This window comes from Schistosoma haematobium, chromosome 5 (genome assembly GCF_000699445.3).
Source record: "Schistosoma haematobium chromosome 5, whole genome shotgun sequence".
NCBI lineage: Eukaryota > Metazoa > Platyhelminthes > Trematoda > Strigeidida > Schistosomatidae > Schistosoma > Schistosoma haematobium.
Window position 1 is genome coordinate 12,963,358 of NC_067200.1, and position 20,154 is coordinate 12,983,511.

General features: G+C 35.3%; 1 protein-coding gene across 2 annotated transcripts in view; it reads right to left on the minus strand.

Annotated features, from left to right (window-relative positions):
- Positions 1–8,161, minus strand: part of ANK2_13 (Ankyrin-2) — a 98,146-nt gene extending 89,985 nt beyond the window's left edge. For both annotated transcript variants that reach the window (XM_051217514.1, XM_051217513.1), the window contains exons 1-3: positions 8,052–8,161; positions 5,325–5,429; positions 1,499–1,696 (exon numbers count right to left, since the gene is read on the minus strand). In XM_051217514.1, coding sequence (XP_051064932.1) covers positions 1,499–1,696; positions 5,325–5,429; positions 8,052–8,114 — 366 coding nt within the window. In that variant the 5' untranslated portion in view covers positions 8,115–8,161. The remainder of the gene's footprint in view (positions 1–1,498; positions 1,697–5,324; positions 5,430–8,051) is intronic.
- Between the last annotated feature and the right edge of the window lie 11,993 nt (positions 8,162–20,154).

Sequence of the window (20,154 nt, forward strand, 5' to 3'; positions counted from 1 at the left end):
TGATAAGGAAAGAGAAGAGTAGAAATAGAAACCGGAGAGATAGTGAAATGAAAAATTCAACTGTTGTCAATTTACAACTGTGTGCATCATACTAGTTACTTATTTTGACAGTAAATTTTTGTCTCTTCTTTCTGCCAAACACATACACACAGTACTTTGTATTTCTTCTTAGGGTATGTATTATGCTTTATTCATTATTAATCAATAAAATTAATTTACTTATTAAGTCAATGTAAAAAATAATCTTCCATAACTAAATAGTAAGCTAATTTTTTATTGAGATCATGAACCTATTGATGTTAGACCACCATTGAAAACCTGAAAGCACTGAACGGCCGTTTCGTCCTATTGTGGGACTCCTCGGCCGTAAGCTAATTAATAAATTGACCAACTGTCTGTGTTGTCACACCGTCAGACAGTCAACTTCACATTTATGATAAATTTCTCCAAAAATAATATTATTATATTGTCAATTCAATAAGTAATTGCGTATCCATGTTGTATGTATGTATATAGCATGTATGTATGTATAACTATGTAAGTGTATTCAAAATGGAGTGCTTAAAGTAGAAAGAATAAAAGAAATGCATAGATGACACCCATCGATTTAGAAGAAAAGAGATCATAACAACAACGTTCATATATATATATATATATATATATATATATATATATATATATATATATATACACATGCAAGTATGTACGCATATCATGAAGATCAATGAGTTTAAATTGGAAACTGTGCGTGAAAGTAATTAATTAGCTGAACTAGTGATCAAATGATCTCTACAAACTACATTTGTGATGAATTTTACTAAGTTCTAATATATTGCCAGTAATTGGTTGAGTCAACCAATGATATTGGGTGGTTGATATACGACTACAAAGTTGAACGATTGAAATCAGTAATATGGATGTTATGGGTTCATGATAATGTTGACTTGTAGGCGGCGCACTCCTGAATGGTATAATGTTATGATAATGACACAAGTATTAATTCTTGATTGTTTTTAAATCATTTTCCTGTTGATATCGTCTCGCAATAAAAACGCTACTTGAAATTTAAAAGTTTCTACTAAATCAGCTTAATGTAAATTTACTAGAGAGAAAAAAAAAGCTATCAATTATGAACTACACTAAAACGAAAATTTCTCATAAATAATAAAAGAGTGATTTATGATGGCAATTACCAACCAATAGAATTAAACAATGGTTAAGCAATATTGTGAATTGATTGTGTTTATGAATATAAATCTTTGGATACCGATTCAATTTTCTAAAGGCTTAGCACTAACCATAAAACTTAATAGTTCTGGGGTCAATCCCATGTAGTATCATGTATGTCCATTACTGAAGAGTTACTTGCTAGGATAAAACAGCTGTTCAGGCCTTTCTAGTCTCAAATAGTTGTTTTATTGAGGCCAATTCATGGTGTAAACTGACAGAATGACACTATTAGCATAACAACAACAAAAAGTTAGTGTTATAAACCAACCTGAGCTTGAATATTCACTTCAGCTCCAGCCTCTAGTAATAACTTAACCACTTCGAATTGACCAGCTAAACTTGCAATATGTAAAGCTGTATTCCCTTTTTTTGTAGCAGTATTCGGTTTTGCACCACGTTCAATTAATTCACGTACAACTTCTGAATGACCTTCTTTTGAAGCTAAATGAAGCGCATTCAACCCATTCTAAACAAAACGAAAAAAATGAAAATGGTTTATACAATAGAAGAGGACTTTCTTCATTGGAGAAAATAAAATCGCAAAATAGCAAATTATTGAATAGAATGAAATTAATTTACTATTGAAAAGAACTTTAGTAAGGATTAAGATTTGCATAAAATTTAATCACTTTCCTTAATTTAGCTCTGTGTTATGTGGAGCTCTGTTAGTATATTATGTAAAATAAAGCACAAATAATTCCATTTTTTGATGTTATTGTTTTCTCTATGTAAGATAGTTTTACTAAAATTCTTTCATTAACGTTCTGGATACTATCATCAGCGCTTTCACACAAAGTAAGCGCTGATGATGCTCAGGATTACAGTGAAAACTTTGCTATTGCACAATTTCTCTGACACAACTCAACAACACTGAATGCATTTATCGAATCTACAAATCTTTTTCAAGTACCTGTTACATACATCATAAGTAACATTGTGATTTTAATAAAATTTCTGAATCGGTGATTGCTACGTCAAAAAGAATCTTCATCTTTAGTCACTCATTCCTTTTTAAATAGAGTCATATTGGTTTTATTCTGTTGAACAAGCAACAAATAGTAGATCATTCAATGGACATAACAAACAGTCATACTAGTAATATATATATTACCAAGTTCACTACATCAAATTATAAATATTTATCTCAGTATACTTTTAGAAGGGGAATATAAAATGAAATATGAGATAAATAAACAAACATTTATGTCATATTAATTAGATATGTATAGATTATAATCACTGAACGTATAAATTACAACATGAAATAATAAAACAAATGAACATTCGATAGATGGAAACACAAACCAGAACATGTGTAAATAAATACATTTCAGCATTTGTTTATTAACTAAGTAGAGAAGTGTACAAAGAATGAAGTACCATTTATTTGTTGCTTTTTTTTTCTTTTCTTTCCATCATTTGTGTTCATTAACAAATTTCAGTCTATTTTTTTTTTCATTGTTACTTAAGTGATAATAATTTGAGATCATTATTTTTGTTTATTTGTTTTATTCTAATTGACTAATTAATTGTTTTTAAAAGAATTCAAACTATGTTTTGCAAGTAATAATATGAACATAATAAATGAACATTCTCAACTTTCCTTCACTTTTAAATTGAATGAAGTATAGGTAAAGATATAAACAAAAAGATTTATTCATTAGGAAATTACTACTTCATTCTTCTAATATTATTGGTTGACTTTGATTAAACTAGGAATGTAATACAGGTTGAATATATTGAATTTTAATCTAAAACTATTAATACTACTTAATATATATATATCTGGATAACAAATTCGTTAAAAAAAGATCCCTTCGTTGAATTTCTTATTTCCAATGTTTAAATAAAAATTACAAATAAGGTGTTTGATGTCTATTGGAGGCGAATAAGTTTTGAAACTAATTTTAATTTCCAATGGTACACCTACTGATCTAAACCATAGTTCCTCCTTGGTTTAGACAGATGTCAATCTATTTAGGAATTAAAATTAGTTATAATAAATTACTTAATCAATCGTTATTTTCCACAGGGGACTATTTGTTACTTGGATAAAATCTTAGAACTAACGATAACGGAATGAGTGGTGTCAGTTTGGCTAGACGAAGGACGGAGAGATAGTTGGATAAAAACAGATACATCAAACTAATATGTATTAACTAATAAAATGAGTCTATAATCCCCCAATATTGAACTCAAACCTGAGAAAGACTTACACATTCAATTGTAAGATCACTGGAACGATATGACTACTACACTGATTTGAATAATAAAATTACATCATCTTAAGGTTTATAGTATGTGACAAGAACATACTTACATTGCATGTACTGGACTAAATTAATAAAATATATTTCGCACTTGATCATACCTTCAAAAAGGGCTATATAAGTGTCAGAATTAGAGCTGATAGAAGTTATTGAATACCGCTAAGATTAAAAATCGACATATTTTAATTGAGCAGCATTACAAATCCATTGAGATCAAAAATTTAAACCACTAGATATCAGCTTAATGGTTTTAAAGTTGAGCGCTTGTCATGGAATCCGATCCCTTGGAGAGTCTTAGACGAACAGTGCTAAGGAGTCCCATACTAAGCCGAAACAGATGTCTAGTATTTCTGGTTTTCAAAGACCATATAACTTAAGTAGGTTAGTAATTTTAATAAAAAGGTGATCATTTACTTGAAGCAAATAATATGCATACATATGTTTGCAATTGATAACCAACAATAATTAAACAAATCACAAATAAACAAAATTAAGTAAAAAACAATCGGATAACCATTCTGAGGAATCGAATACCGAGTATTACTTTTTATTGACAAGCATAAGTTAGTTGGGTTAGTCATAAACAATAACAATTTGATATATATATATATATATATATATATATATATATATATATATATATATATATAGCCCTGAATTTTCTACATGGCCTTGTAAAAAAGAGTGGAAATCAAGAAGAGGTATTGAGAACAAATAATTAAGAATTATTTCAATAATACCAGAAGTAACTAAAAGTAAGGAATGCGGTTCGAAGAGGAAGAATTGGACTGAAAAACAAAAATGTAAGCAACAGTTCTAAGACTTAAGATCTTAATGAAGATAAGTAACAAAAGCGTTTGTACAGCGATTTGTTGGCGAGAGTCCCACGCCACATGCTGCGGTTCGGGAAACCTGGAACTATTTTCAGTCCTTATTTATAAAGTATGGATCATACCTAAGTACTTTTTGTATGAGTTTATTTGGCTGTTTTTATATTCACGTCCAAGTCAGTGTAAACCATTTTGAGTTATTTCACCAAGATCCCTCCAATCATCGATTATAATTATCGCTTAAACCTTATATCAATAAGTTTGTACTTTCTAACACAGCTCAAATCAACAATCAGTAACTTTGAAGACTGATGCTACGCCTTGATTTGGTAGTCATTAGCTTTGTTAAAACCTACAAACTTACTGGCTAGTATTGTGAAGAGATTTGTTGTGCTGTAATATGCTTAACATAGATTTTAACTCACTTTTTTAAAGTAAATACTAAAAATATACGAATATTCTCTACAATTATTTCAAGATGACTTTAAAAGTTTAAAAAGTATCAATGACGATCTCCATATTCACATTTCTACAAGAATTTATAATGACTTAATATGTGAATTTGAATAGCACAGAATGGTCATACAAAAATGATGCTGACAGTTAACCACTGACCAAATTCTTATCAACATGTCAGTCCTAAGGGAGGTTAGCTGAGGCTTGAATAACTCAGTGGTAACGTCTTACATTATGAAGCCGGATGATACGGTTTCTAATACCGCAGGTAGAACTAGTTCCTTAAAGACTAAAGTAACGTATTGCTAGCGAGTACCAACTACCAAGATATCTGAGTTTATGGTCTCCCATCTTCCTTCAACCGATTAGCAGAATAAAACTTAAAATAATTCATTAGTCAGTGATAAATATTAAATTACTACGATAATTCAAACAAATTCACAATTAAACATAATACATCGATATATAAAATAGTGAAAATTACAAGCAAAACATAAAATACACAAATATTTATTTTTTACTATCCTCTTGAACTTACTGCATTACAGGCATGTACATCTGCGTTGTGCTCATTGATGAGTATCAAAACCTTTTGAATATTTCCAGCACGTGCAGCACGTAAAAAATGCTGACCTATATCTGACTAAATATTTAAAAAAAGAAGTCAAATTAGTAATTTTATACGGGACTTTTAACAATTTTAGTTGTAAATTATACTTGAAACTCTTTTGTAAGCTACTAACCTTAGCATATCAAAATAATGATACGATCATGACACTTCGTAGTTAAAACTAAAATAAAGCTTTGATGAAGAATTAGAAAGGTTAAGAATAACTATCAACCCTACTGAATACAAAAGATCAGTTATTCAAGTTTTATATGCCTCGGAAATTAGTTTAACAAGCAAAGTTTATGAAAACGACTAAAATTTACTATGTTTGTTCAATATAACTAGCCGAGAAAAACTTGTAGTTGTCTTGGAGACTTGCCTTCAGGTTCATCTGTTTACAACCCTTTAAAGTTCAGACAAACATGCTGATAACGTGGAAACATGGCTTTCCACGTTGGCTATCTCCTACTTTTAACGAACACTTCAGTTTGATCGTGTATAAATGACCAGTGATTTGTAACCGGTATATTAGTACTTTTAGCTCTAGGGTTTAGTTCAGCGCCTGGACCTGTATGGTCTTTTCTAGACAACGCAGGGACCTTAGATAAATGTAAACATGCAACACTTGATCCAAAGGTCTATTTCACAAGGGAGTGGGTCAACTTTACAATGCTTGTTTTCACTCTAGCCAGTGTTTGATAAATTCAATATTATTTTTTTCTGCTGCAACGCAGCTTAGGTTCACCGTTTATCGGAAAATTGTGATATTACAGTTATTTCCGGTTAGTCTGTTGCGTTCTTTGGTGTGAATCTAATCCTAAGTGCTATCTTATCCTCACCACGTTGTGAATATGCTAATTGGTAAAAAGCAACGAGTATCACATACCCCAAAACTTTAACTTGAATACATTCCCAGGAAACAGGTCTTTTTCTGCACAAATTGTATTAAAACGTTCAAAATAATAAATGAAGGTGATTATATGATCCAACTCTATCTGAATGCAGCTTAAAACACGCACATATATGTCTATTAACGCCATGAAATGACACAATCCCAGAAAATTGTTTAATAAAGCAAAGCCAGAAACAAAAGCAACAATAACTCTCACTTTGCATAATATTAGCGGTAAAACAGCCCACATAAATAATACAAACGTGCTCTGAATGCAGCAGTTTTTCTCACAAACCAGTTTTACAACATCTAACAGTCTGTTCACAATGACAGCACAATATCAACTACATAAGCTAGATTTTGTAGTCACTTCCTTGACACCTGATAAAAGTTTCTTAAAAATCACTTCTATTTATCGTTCGAATATTCCGCATCCAATGACTCAATGCAAAGAATGAGAGTTTGCGTGTTATAAACTCATGACATTAGGCTACTTACAAGTTTCCTCATACAAAACATAAGAGATAAATGTCAATTGCTAATAAAAATGAAAACTAAAGTCCATGTTTGCGATTTTTAAATGGAGTTTAAGTGAGTCACTTCAGTCACGACTAATAAATAAACTTTTTCAAGTGAATATGACAGGGGAACAAAAGTTAACTACGAACTTCCTACTTCGGCCTTAAAACGGTAGCTATGATAAATAACAAAGAACAAAGCGCATGAAGTATCGTGATCGACGACAGAATTGATAGACAGGACTGATATTCCATGCTTATAGACCAATACCTCGTTGGAAATAAGTACACTAACTGCACAAACAAAAATAAGGAAACCAAAAGGAAAAATATTTATCAGGTATTAAGGTTTTGAGTGTATTCAAAAGCGAATATCTCTGGATTATTTTTCTCAGGCATGGGCCATGATTTAATAGCTTAGGAACAAAATTTCCAGTGGTTAACACACATTTATACGACACTAATCATCACTCAATGAGCTTCTTTTGCATATTGTTGGTCAGGTATATATACTCCTATCCCATATTTAAATATAAATACAGTATATTACATCTGAAGTCAGTTTAGTATCGGCAGTGAAAACAACTTACCTTGTACCTATATTCGATCAATATATTCAACTAAACACTGATACTTAGTCTAAACTTATTCAATTAAGATTTATGTGGAACGTATATGTCTTTCCCACCCCATATATGGGACGTTCATATATGAACAATATTGAAGGATTTGCGGCTAAACGGGAATTGGTTCAAAAGACTGGTGTTGTTCACGTTTTCTTAAAAGTTGAAAGACTGGAAAATTCTTTAATTTAAAACAACTTGTAGAATTCATGATATTTATATGTATGAACACTATAGTGTTCATACGGCTAAATGAGGGTTACGAGCCGCCCTTCACCGAAACATTTCCCCAGAATTCAAATTGTCTTCGGGGTAAAGTAGAATTTCTCACAATACTTCTTCGCATCATTTCCCTTCTCTGCTGCTCGAGTAAGTTATTATTTAGATAAAGCCAAATATATCGGAACCCCGTTTTCCGCTTTGTAAACCCAGTGTGTTATACAATATTTTGATCAACGTTCTATATGTTTAGCTCAGTGAATTATTTACTGGAATACATAGATGTTGAAATTTCAACATCTATGTATGTACATGTATGTACATACATTTTTTTAATTATGAATATCATAAGAACTTTAAGTCACATGCCCGAGTCGATAGCTTTAAGAATATACCAGCTTACTTTCTTAGTTATGACAGATGTATCGTCTTCTCCCAGATTCGTACTATCCCTACTTTTGGTCATTTGTGAAGAAATTCAATAAGCGCAGAATTATGAAGCGAAACACCATTGATGTAGTTTGAAGTTTTAAAACACCTATGATCTCATAAATACGGAATATGTATTGTGTTCATTTTCATGAAAACCATCTCCTATAAAATCGAATGCCTCCGCCAAGTTGTTATTTCATTTGTCTGAAACAACTTATCGAAGTAAGTAGTCTCAGGTATAAATGGAACAGTAAAACTGAAAGTCTATCAAATCCCTATTTAGGGTATTTGGATTGAGTTATAAGGCAACGGGTAATTAGACAGATCTCACTACGCTGGTTTAGAAGGTGGATTATATGGGTTCTCAGTGAACTGGTGACAAGCAAAGTATGTTCATGATTACATTCAATGAAATGTGAGGTGGTTGCTGGTATAAAATATTGTAAGGGGAGTTCCGAATTTTTAAAGATTGGAGTGTCAAATGCTTCAACTCTAAAGCCTTTGATAAATGTTTAAAATGGTCTAAATATTCAATTATTCCTTTGCTAGCTGATGGCCGTACTATGCAGTTAACTTTTCAGTGGTCCGTGATCGGACTTCAATTTGATCGTATGAAGGTCAAAATGTATATCCTGACCATTCTTGTATATCTTTATCGACTTATTCGGAGTTGAGTAAATAACAGAATTACGTAAGTCAAATAACGAGAATGAACTTCTGGGTAATGAATGATACGTATATTTTGAATATGAAGCGAATGGAATAGAGCGAAGCGAAATGTTGCGCGATGGAGAAGGCATGTGAGCCAACTCAATTCAGTCAAGCGTTAACTAATATTCATTATCGCACGGAAATAAGTTACAAACATGTGATGAATAGGACAGGAAATGTACGCACACATACGTTTATATAAAAAGTCAAGATTAAGCGAATAATTAACGATGTCAAAATATGACTCAACTAGAATGAATAGATTGGCCGGAAGCTAGAATAAAGTATATGGGGTCAACATAATAACCAACACTATAACTTTAAACCTGAAAGGATTAAGAGTTAACCAGGAACCGCATATTACGATTCAAACATAATAACTAAAGCACTTATTTACCATCTTATTTTGTGTAGAAATTACATTTCTTATTACTGACTTACTCCTGTTACTTCCAATGGAGCATAGGCTGTTGACCAGTATTCTTCAACCTACTCTGTACTGAGCCTTTTTTAGTTCTATCCAATTCTTGTTCATTTTTTTCATGCCTACCTCCATTTCCCGGCGTAATGTGTTCTTTGGTTTTCCTCTTTTTCTTTGGCTTTGAGGATTCCATGTGAGGGCTTGTCTTGTGGCGCAGTCGGGTACTTTCCTCAGCATGTGTCCTATCCACTTCCAGTGCTTCTCCCTGATTTCGTTCTCCGCTGGGATCTGGTTTGTTCTCTCCCACAGTAGGTTATTGCTAATAGTGTCCGGCCAACAGATCCGAAGTATTTTGCGCAGACAACTGTGAATAAATATTTGTATCTTCTGGATGATGGATTTCTTGATTCTCCAAGTTTCCGCCCCATACGGTAGAACTGTCTTGACATTTGTATTGAAAATACTGACCTTGGTGTTGCTTCGATGTCGGGTGGGTTCAGTCGAATCAAGAGCTTTTGAAGTGTCCTACCCACCTGTTTCGTTGTTCTTCAATGTTGGTGATTAGCTTACCTTCCTTGCTTCTCACTGCTCGTTCTGGCTTACGGCGATTTCCAGAGAGTTTCTTTGTTATGTCATACAGTTGTCTCATGTTCCCTTCTCTTGCAGCCTTTTCCGCCGTCATTGCTAAATCTTCAACATATTTACGTTTGACAGTTCTGCTGCTCTTCTTCACTCGCTTGTTCACTTCTGTGTATTCAGCTTGTGCCTTGGCTTTTTCTGCTCTTGTTCTGCTGGTATTGATTGCTGTCTTTTTGTTCCTCCTTTCTTGACTATTCCGTGTACCTAAATAAATGGTTGCTCTGGTTGTCAGAAGGGGCATCGTCCCAGTGACCTCCGAAGGAACTCGGCTTTCATCATGAGGCATCATAACTCTTCTAAATGAAGACCTTCTGAATCCCAGGGCAGAGTTTAAAAAGCTTGAATAATCTTTTCTGGCTAGCGTTTTTTAACGAGTTAGTTTTCTACGGGATTGGGTCACTAACCTCAAGCCCAACCCTCCTCCTTTATCCGGGCTTCGGACCGGCAAGACTTGTGTTTATAAATCAGGACGTTATGCTAAAACTATGCCCTGATAGTGCAACAAAAAAACATATTACAAACATCGCTATAAAGATATAAATGAGCACTGATCCGACAAGATTACACTGAATTTAATCTAGTTGGTCATCTTTTAAATTTAGGTCCACAACTATAATCCACATGTACATGGCATACTTTTTTTGAAAGATTATTCTTGGCTACACAAATCATCTCATTTGCCCAGAGGGATTTACGTGCACTGAACAAAAGTAAAAACGTAGACGGTTAATATTTTTGATTTTTTATCGACGAAAGGTTTGGGCTAGCAATAAAAAATAACTAGTTTCAAAGACTTTTGTGTAAGTCCCCCAACAACTTATCATAAGGAACGTACCACATTTTTCTAATTTGTGTATTTCCCAATCTCACTAGAATTTTCGTTATTTTAGACTTATGTGCGTGACGCGTGTGCTGGTATGACAGTTTGTTATCATGTGGAACGGAGTCACATGGACTGGACAGTGTAAATTAGGTAAAAGCGAACTACAGCTCCCCATGAATTACCTACATAACCAGTAAACCCACATTAGTAACAGGTATTGTCTGTGAGTTACTTATGCTAATGTACTGCCCTTCACATATGCTAAACGAAGGTCAAAAATAAATATTACATGGCTAGAATATACTCACCAAATTTGTTCATACAAAACTTGTTATTCTGTTATTTCAAACCATATTTGAAACCCTTAGTCTTTCTCATTATCATTGCTAATACAATTATTTCTCATAGTGTGAATCTCGTGTGGACACCAAGGGCTCGTATAAATATATACCATGCTGTACGTAAATTATAGCTGATTGGCTGTATAGTTAACTACTCATGCTCCAGAATCGAGTACAGTTTACACCGAAATCGCACATGACATAATCAAATGCAATTGGCCACCTGTAAGTTTGTGATTTTCTCACATGAATATTAAGATGAAAATGTAGAAGTCGAAACACTTTTTATGCACAACTTGTACAACATTTATCTTCTTTACACTAAATCATACACCATTTTATACGCTACGCATAAATTTAATCTTACTTTATAGCTCCTTTCAAAGTAAACTTCTTTATTCAGTTGTTTATTTGCAGCCGCTTCGCCTAATGGACTTCGTAAACCCGGTCCCATACATATGTACATGAAACCGGTATCTAATACAAGACTTCAGTGTACACAATAAAGAGGACTGAAAATCGCTACCAAACTTCTTTTAATTTATGAATCGTTTATAAGCTTCTTCAAGCGAGATCTGCTTTCTGGTAATCAGCAACGACAGCTGGCTTATAGACTAAACCATTGTTTCCCACATCCCACTTCGATGGATGGAAGATGGTAGATTTAATTGGCTTTGAATCAACTTTGATATTATCTTGTCACTTTTTTGTGATTGCAATTTTGAGAGAACTATCGTAGTTCAGTAACCAGAACTCCGAAATTCAAATTATTTCGGATTATTTTACCACAGACATCTCTCTCCTCCCAAAAAAGCAATAACGATATCATAAACGAATAAGCGTTTTTCCAAGTCAAGACAGTGTTGAAACTAACTTCATTCAGTTTAGCTAACGATCTCAAGGTGGATAGGATTCGTGTTACCTAACACGCACTCCGATCCTAATCATCAACCTTATATGCGGTATGAATATCTATTTCTTGACAGAGAATGAAGTACAGTGTAATTAACTATCTTCAAATGCCAAGCCAGAACTAGTAAACAACCAATGACACGGTGATCTGTTTACTCAACAATTACAGGAATTTTGTTCACTGGTACAACAATACTAGCGCGATGTCGATTACAACCGACCATAATTCAACCATGAGCTACAGATCCTATACGAAACAATCACAAACGGTAACAATGTAGTGATACTGGCGTTAGGAAATTAAATATTGGCACAGTCGAACATGATAAGTGGTTCAGCATATCATCGCCTTTAACAGCCGTTCAAGCCCGAAATTCAGAGTTGGACATTCCAAGTGCTCCGAAGAAACGTCCGCCTTATCGTCCTCCAAAAACTCAGAAACTTCGAACAACTTTCAAGTTCATTCCCCTCTTATGGGCCTCGGAAGGTCCTATCTTGTGTGATGTGCTCACGCTTCCTGTAAAACCACTGGTTTACTGGATAATATCCGTGAATTGTAGACAAGCGACTAGTTATAAGCGTACAATACCTACTTCCTGTGTTCCTGAAATAATAGAGCATAATCAACGAACCAACTCAAAAACACGCTTAGCAAAGAAACCCGGAAGACCCATAATGTTTACACTGAAGACCGTGACCGCCAACTAATGACCCGTTTTACTGGCGCCATCGTATATGTTGTCCCTGTGAACTGATGCTTGCCCAGGTAATCGGTCTATACCCACCTTCTGATTCACTGCTGAAGACGTACAACCCCCCTTTGTGTTACCATCCACACATTTTCACTTTGACTTGGTCCAGTTGTTGCATAAACCCCATTCACTCCCCTCATAAGTAGACATTTACAATGTCTGATGGTTGACCCAATGCCAACTTCAGGTTGGACAGTTTTGGAAGGAGTGAACGTTGTTCTTCTGGAAGATTGAAGTACGAAGCAGGACACCAAAGTTTTTGGGATTTAATATGGTGGCTTGTAGAGCAGTGCTCTAGTTAATTGAATAACAACTCAGAGTTACTAAGGTTACAACGTGGCCCCCATAAATCGTCAAATTTATTATTACAGTTTACTAGCATTATCTATATTCTTATGTTTTCTAGGTTATCCCCCCGTTTCCATGACCTGTTGTCTTACCTAAACAACGTATGACAATAAATCAGGCATACTTTGTAATCTTTTGACCTTCTTTGTAGTCTGACGTGTCTCTCAAAACGAGTTTTTATTGAACAAAAATGTTATTATTGCCATTACGATGAAACTCTCGGAGTCTATGTAATTTTGGTCGAAACAGAATCTATATTCCTCGACGGAAAAAAATTACACTTATTTTCCTCATTTCTATTTTCTACTGAGTAATAACAACAATAAAAACATATTGACCACATAGCGGTTATATATCATTCTCACAGGTATGATCAACACTGTACGACAGGCGAGCTGTTTAGCGAGTTTATAGCAATTATACAGTAACAATTAAAATGCCCTTAGCACAGTCTGTGGCCTTGGAAAACACAGTCAGATTCTTATTCCAGGCTTAGTAAATGTACGGCTGTATACCGCAAGCGTTTTGATGAAACAGACAAAAGTGAAGTAAGTCAGTGGAGGAAACGGTGAGACTATACTTTCCTGACCAACCAAATGGACTTTAAGTTCCGATTCTTATTTCTTACATTATTTCATGACCCTTCTCAAACCCCAATAGGTATGTGGATATCCGAAAGATCATTTTAGCGTCCTTTAATGGCTGTGCATAAATTAAAGTCTCACCAATGGAGACCATGCTATCTGCTACTTATAGACCGAATTGTGGTCAGATAGTCCTAAGACAAAAGAATACAACAGTAAAGAACGATGTGTTGGGACGTGTAAGAAGGTGGAATGAGTTCGAATAATAGGGGAGAAGTCGAATCTGTAAACGGAAAAGCTGTTTATCTAGGTCGAAGTCACATCTAAAGAGAGTGGGATGTTTGGAAGCTATTGTGACATTTAACCCGGCTAGTTATCAAACGATTTGTTCGCCAATCATAGTACTAACTACACAATTCTAGTACTGTCCCAAACCAACGGCGTATGGACCGGTATTATTGGTCCACCAAGTTACTTACCCACTTCAAGTAAAAATAAGGGATGTCGTGTAGCTACGAAGAAGTATGTAAACAAAGCCTCAAAGAAGGAGAAAAAAGAAACGAAACAGATTCTGATATGATTTAAACATGTAGAGAGTCTAACTAACCACGGTGCTGATGTGTTCGCGCGTGCCAGGATATAAGTACAAGTGGAGGGTTCATCAAAGAATCTTGCAAACGTAGGCAACTTATCCATATATTCTGAATGGAAGACTGTTCCATATCAGTGAGCACTTGCTGAAGAAAAGGTAATTCAGAGTTCTGCTTTGTATTTTTCAACTTCGACCTTAAATACTTTATCTCTAACGTCGTATGTGTGTGCCATGGGTAAAGACATAATTACAAGAGGACTGGATAAGTTTGTACTGGAGTTTGAAGTAAAAAATCGAATTAGAACCCAAAAGGATTCAAGTCTTAGGATTCCATCGTATTCATCTCAGCCTCAGTATATTAGGCACAAGCTTGACAATAAAAACTAACAATATTCAACGATAGAGCTTAAACTTATCGCGTAGGCCATGTTTTTAGGTGAATGAAACCTGGCAGCTTTCACATTTTAGATGCTTTGGTGGGCAATTCACCCCAAGGTCGGTTGCTGATATGAGTTTGAGAAACACGTATTGTCATGTGTGAGTTTCAATTTAACAGTTCCTCCAACGCACAGCCACTCACATTTATCATTGAGCCCTAAAATCTAATCCTTTCATTGGCGTTACTGAATTCATGCAAGATTGTTTATGTCATAATTTGTACGTTCTAAAGGGCAGAGGCAGCTATCACCTTTATCGAAACATTACCCGGGACAAAACCATTGTTTTATGTCGAGATTAAGATGTTGTAGAGCTAATTTTAGTCATTTGGTTTCTGTTCATGAAAGATATAAACCGTGAGATAGGATGATATTAATTCAATGAAATGAAGTCCATTGATTAGAATATTGTAGGACAACTTTTCAAAAGCTTTCTTAATATAATGATAATGTATTCTCGAATAACATTATGTTACGTGAGACATGCCAGTTTACAGGTAAGATCAAACCGTTACACATGATACAGGCTTCACTGTTGCAAGTCAATTACGTTTATATTTATTAATAATAATGACAATAATTTATTCTCAAATAACAGTTTGTTACACGAGACATCCCAGTTTACAGGTAAGATCGAATTATTGCAAAAGATACAATTTTCACTGTACTAAATTACTCAAATAGGTTGATATTTTATAAAATATGAATGTAGATGGTTTTAGTGAGAATCCTATTGTCAGTATCACAGGTGGCGCGCTTTACGAAGGTTGCTTTGGGACGTGCAACTGATGGTCGATAATAGATCCATGTGAAGATGAGAGCTTTTAGAAGCTACAGCCTTATGTCCCTCCGAAATATCTGAGGCTTTGATGATGGTGAAGGACGAAGTCACCCGTTCTATATCTGCTTTCGGTGGCATACCTCAAGGGGGCTGAAAAAAGTTGCAAGAAAAAGAAAGGACGAGAAGCAGAGCAGACAGTATTCATGAAGAAATAGTTAAGGTATGACTACTCGATCTAATTCTCTTTTATTAAGGTACTTATTAAACAAGATCATTCTAATATGCTAAAGAAAATGAGTGTAAACAGGGTATGAGTGGACAAACAACTGACAAATGGAAGTGGTTCAGCAAGAAGCTCAAAGTATGGGATTATATGTAGTCATAAAATATAGTGCTGAAAATAGTATTCTGCTACACAAATGGCGGTCTTCCTTCTCTGTCGAAGTTATTTGAGCCCTTTTTGTAGATTTTATAGGGTCTTCAGTAGGGTTCATTTTAGCCTTCTGAACACTATTTAAAGAGGTATTTTGCATAATAAATCAGCATCAATACCATTGGATCGTGGCATTCCACTAAACCACAATGAACCGTAATTAGACAAAATATTCTACGGTACTTTGGTCATGGGTTTCGGGGATATCACTTCTCACACATGAATGTACATAATATTAGTAAGACTCAAACTGTCAGCATGAGAGTTGGCGCGTTTTGTGGGGTTGCGTTGAGACAGGCAACTGATGGTCGAGAATAAATCCACATAACGTCGAAGGCTTCTAGAACCCATAGCATTATATCCTCCTGGAACATCTGAGACATTAATGATGGTGAAGTACTAAGTCACTCTTTTCATATGCGTTTGCAGCAGCACATCCCGATAGGAGGAGAAAAAGAAAGTAAAAATGAAAGGACGAATAGCAGAGAAGACAATGTTCATGACTGGTGAAGTTGGGTCATTTGGGGTGGAATAATTAAGGTATGACTACTCAGTCTACTCCTCTTTTCTAAAGGCAATTTTCGAGCAAGGTATGAATAGAAGTGGTTCAAAAAAGTGCCGAAAGTTCAGAATTACGTATAGTTTGAAAACACAGTAAGAAAGATAGTATTCGGATACACCAATGGCTCTCTCCTCTCTTTGATTTCTTTTCATTAAAGCTATCTCAGATCATTTTTAATATAATGTATTTTGTAGGTTAATGAGTGGACTTCATTTCAGTGTGATTGTACAGTTTTGCTTGTACCAGTATTTCTTGACAGAAATTGAAGCCGCTTCAAGTCTACAAACATTGGCGGAAGACGTATTTTGCACAATACCATTGAATAGCTACATCTCGCCAGACTACAATGATTCGTAATCCAACAAAAGGTCTCTCTGTACAGACAAGGGTAGATTGATGTTGTCTCCCCACATTCATGTTTGCTCGCCACCTTCATAAAAATACGACACGACCATTATTTGCTTCTGACATCAATTTAATCCACCAGATATGTGCGACTCAGTCAGTCAGTCAGTAACAACGTAGAACTTCGTACGTACGTACATCAGTTCGAGTTGCCACACCACCTTAGCACAGAGATGCAGTTGTCGATTCAAATCCCGTAGTGGTAGAGGTAGCAAGAGTATAAGCAGTAATCGGGAAGATTAGGGTTTGGAGATGTTACTTAAAGAGTATAATACAGTGAAATAAATTTGGGAGGAGAAAAAAAGACGAGGAGGAATTAGGAGATCAAAATTTGGGAGAACACAAAGAGTGGATGCACCTGCGCCATTGCAAACGTTTTTGAGCCATGTCATTCAGGGTCTCTAACCATCGGTTGCTATCATCTCGCGGTCCCCAACCAGGTAGTCTACACCTACTAACAAGACTCAGTCCACTTGTCAGTGACTTCATGAACTTGTGCCATGTTTTGGTCTGGCCGCCCCTAGCTTTCTTCCAACCTACTCCTATACCATTGAACATCGCACGTCGAGGTAGTCGGTCGTTGGGCATACGTAACACGTGTCCCAGCCATCTCAACTGATGAAGTTTCACTACTTCATCAATTGATTTGCCATCCTTACCTAGTACCCGTTTCCTAACAACTGTGTTACTTACTCGATGGTCGCATGATATACGGGCAATGTTTCGAAGACACCTATGATCGAATACTAGTAACCTACGACTACTTTTTCTGATGAGGCTGATTGACGATGGGTTGATTAGGCTTTCTCTAAGTAGGTTACCAGATAAGTGGACTTTTATCACTTTCCACAATATACGTGAAACAACTGTGATGAGAACAATCGGTCTACATTTCTGGATTAGGTTTTTCAGTCATGATCTGTGTTCAAGGTTAAGTTACGTTATCTTCTAGATTTAGGGGTATGCATCAGCCGCTAATTATGGTGTAAATATTTTGGTTTTAAGATATGCTTGGCCCTGCTATTTTGTAGAGTCGATGAGATATCATTTGTGTCCGTACTTTCGCTGAGCCTAAGGGTTTTAATGTTTGAGTGGATATTACTTAGCTCATTGTTGATCCCCCTAAGATTATGTTAATTAATGCAGCTGAAATCAATATCTGAGGCATTAGATTAATTTCCAATGTAGGTAAACCATTCAATACGTAGTTCATTGATGTCAGTTTGATCGTGATATGTCTCTATATGGAGAAGTATGAAGTGAATCCCTTGATCTCTAGTCTTTCTTATGAGCATTTCAGGCAGACGACAGAGGTTTTGAAATTTCAGTGAGATAGAGAGCACAGTACGATCCTCTTTTTTTCATATTTTATACACTGACATTTCATATATTCAAATGCCCAGTAAATTTGCTGCAAGGCTATGAAATCGTTTGATATGCGATACATCATATTTAGTTTTCGTCGATTAATCCTTGTTTCTTGGTTGATATAAGGGGTTGTACACCTAGCTCCGACAGCTTGTAGAGCAAGCTCTGAGCATATGAGTAGCATATACGATGAAAATTTGAACGGTATTGCGATGCACCAAAAGTGATTCCAGGACCATCCTCTGTCGAAGCCTTAATATGCGAAAACTTACAATACTAACGTCCTTTCCTCCTGCATCTAACTCTAGTTTTAGTAGCTTTTCAGCTTGTTTTTTTATGCGGTCTGTGAGCGGCAAGTCTTTATGCACAAAAACGTCTGACATCTCAAGTGTACTTCCATTTTTTACTATTAGGTTTCTATCTTAAGGATATTTAAACACCACTCTTAGCAGTGTGGTTTGATTTTTTTTCAACAGTGTATAGCTATCTTGTCCGTAAACCTTCAACAAGCTGACTCCTGGAACATTATGAGGCACTAGCCAATTAGGTAGATCTTTTATTAATCCAATACCATGCTCAAAGCAAGTTCTGGATCCTGATCTTTCACTCTTCTTAAACCTACGGAAGATAATGACCTGCCATCACAAACACCCTTTGATTTCTTAACCACTGTTAGAGAGACTGGCTTTTCTATGATACATTAGGTGGTTTCTTATTCTTGATTTGTACCCAGTTATCAACTTTCACTTGAGCAGCAATCACAGTCGCGTGATGTACACTGTGAGATCCTGGGTGATTGTCGATGACTTGAATGGTCAGGTTGTTGTTTTTCCTGATAGAACCAGATCTAGCCTTACGATTAGGTTTCTGGTTCTTTCCTGCCTGCTGCCATTTAGGGTACAGGGAACAGAAAAACCTTTTTCTTAAGTTTTTACTCCCAACAAGCCCTTTGGGAGTCGGTTTTTCCACCTTCGGTCAATGTAATACAATAAAATCTTGGCTTATTTGGGTTGACTTCACATCGATATGTGTATCTACGTTACGAGTACCATTTGATCCATCTAGATTACGCTCGATAATACGCATTTCATCAGCATTTACCTTTGAAAGGGCTTCGGATGATAAGCTGCTGCGTTCCAACAATAAGACCGGAAACCTTAGAATCTAAAAGTGCTACGAACAAAAAACCCTAGAAGTACATAGTGCAAAGTACGTTGGAAAAATAACGATATACTTGACATTACTTTATATGAGATTGGTTAGATAATAGTGAACAATAGTAGTCTTGGTGCGTAACAATAGATCAACACCATAAATCTAACTCAGAGTAATCATACCACTTACCTTTAAAATAGAGCGCGAGATAAGGTGGTTGCTAGATGGATTCGTCATTACTAAACGAACATCAGCAAACAGAAAGCAGACGCAACAAACATAAACGAACTACTATTTAGAAATCAGTTCGGATGTTGGATAAAAGAAAATCTGTTTCATTACGTCAAAAGTCAATTGAAACATAGTATTGCCGTTGACGTAGAAGTTGGAACCGCGCACATCGAGGGGTCGTGTTACCCATGCAGCATGCAGCACTGTGAAGTTAGTGAAATCGTAAGTCGGTAGTTGAACCACCATAAACTGAATCATTTGCCTCCATAATACATGATGTTCATGCTCCAAGAAATCCAACCATGAAATATACTTCAAATAGTGAGTATTGTAAACAGGCCAGAAACAATATAAAATCCATGAAATACAAAATATACAGATAATACTCCCAACAGAAAGGACTGCATCCTTCAAGAAATGTCCTTAATAAAATGACATTACTGTGGGTCCATTTAGCGGGACAACCAATTATGTATGCATGTATGTGTTTCTATGTTTTGTTATATGATGTGTTACCTACATTGTGTAATCAGTTTGAAATGAACTGAAATGGTGCTGAATAATGAATAATAATGATAA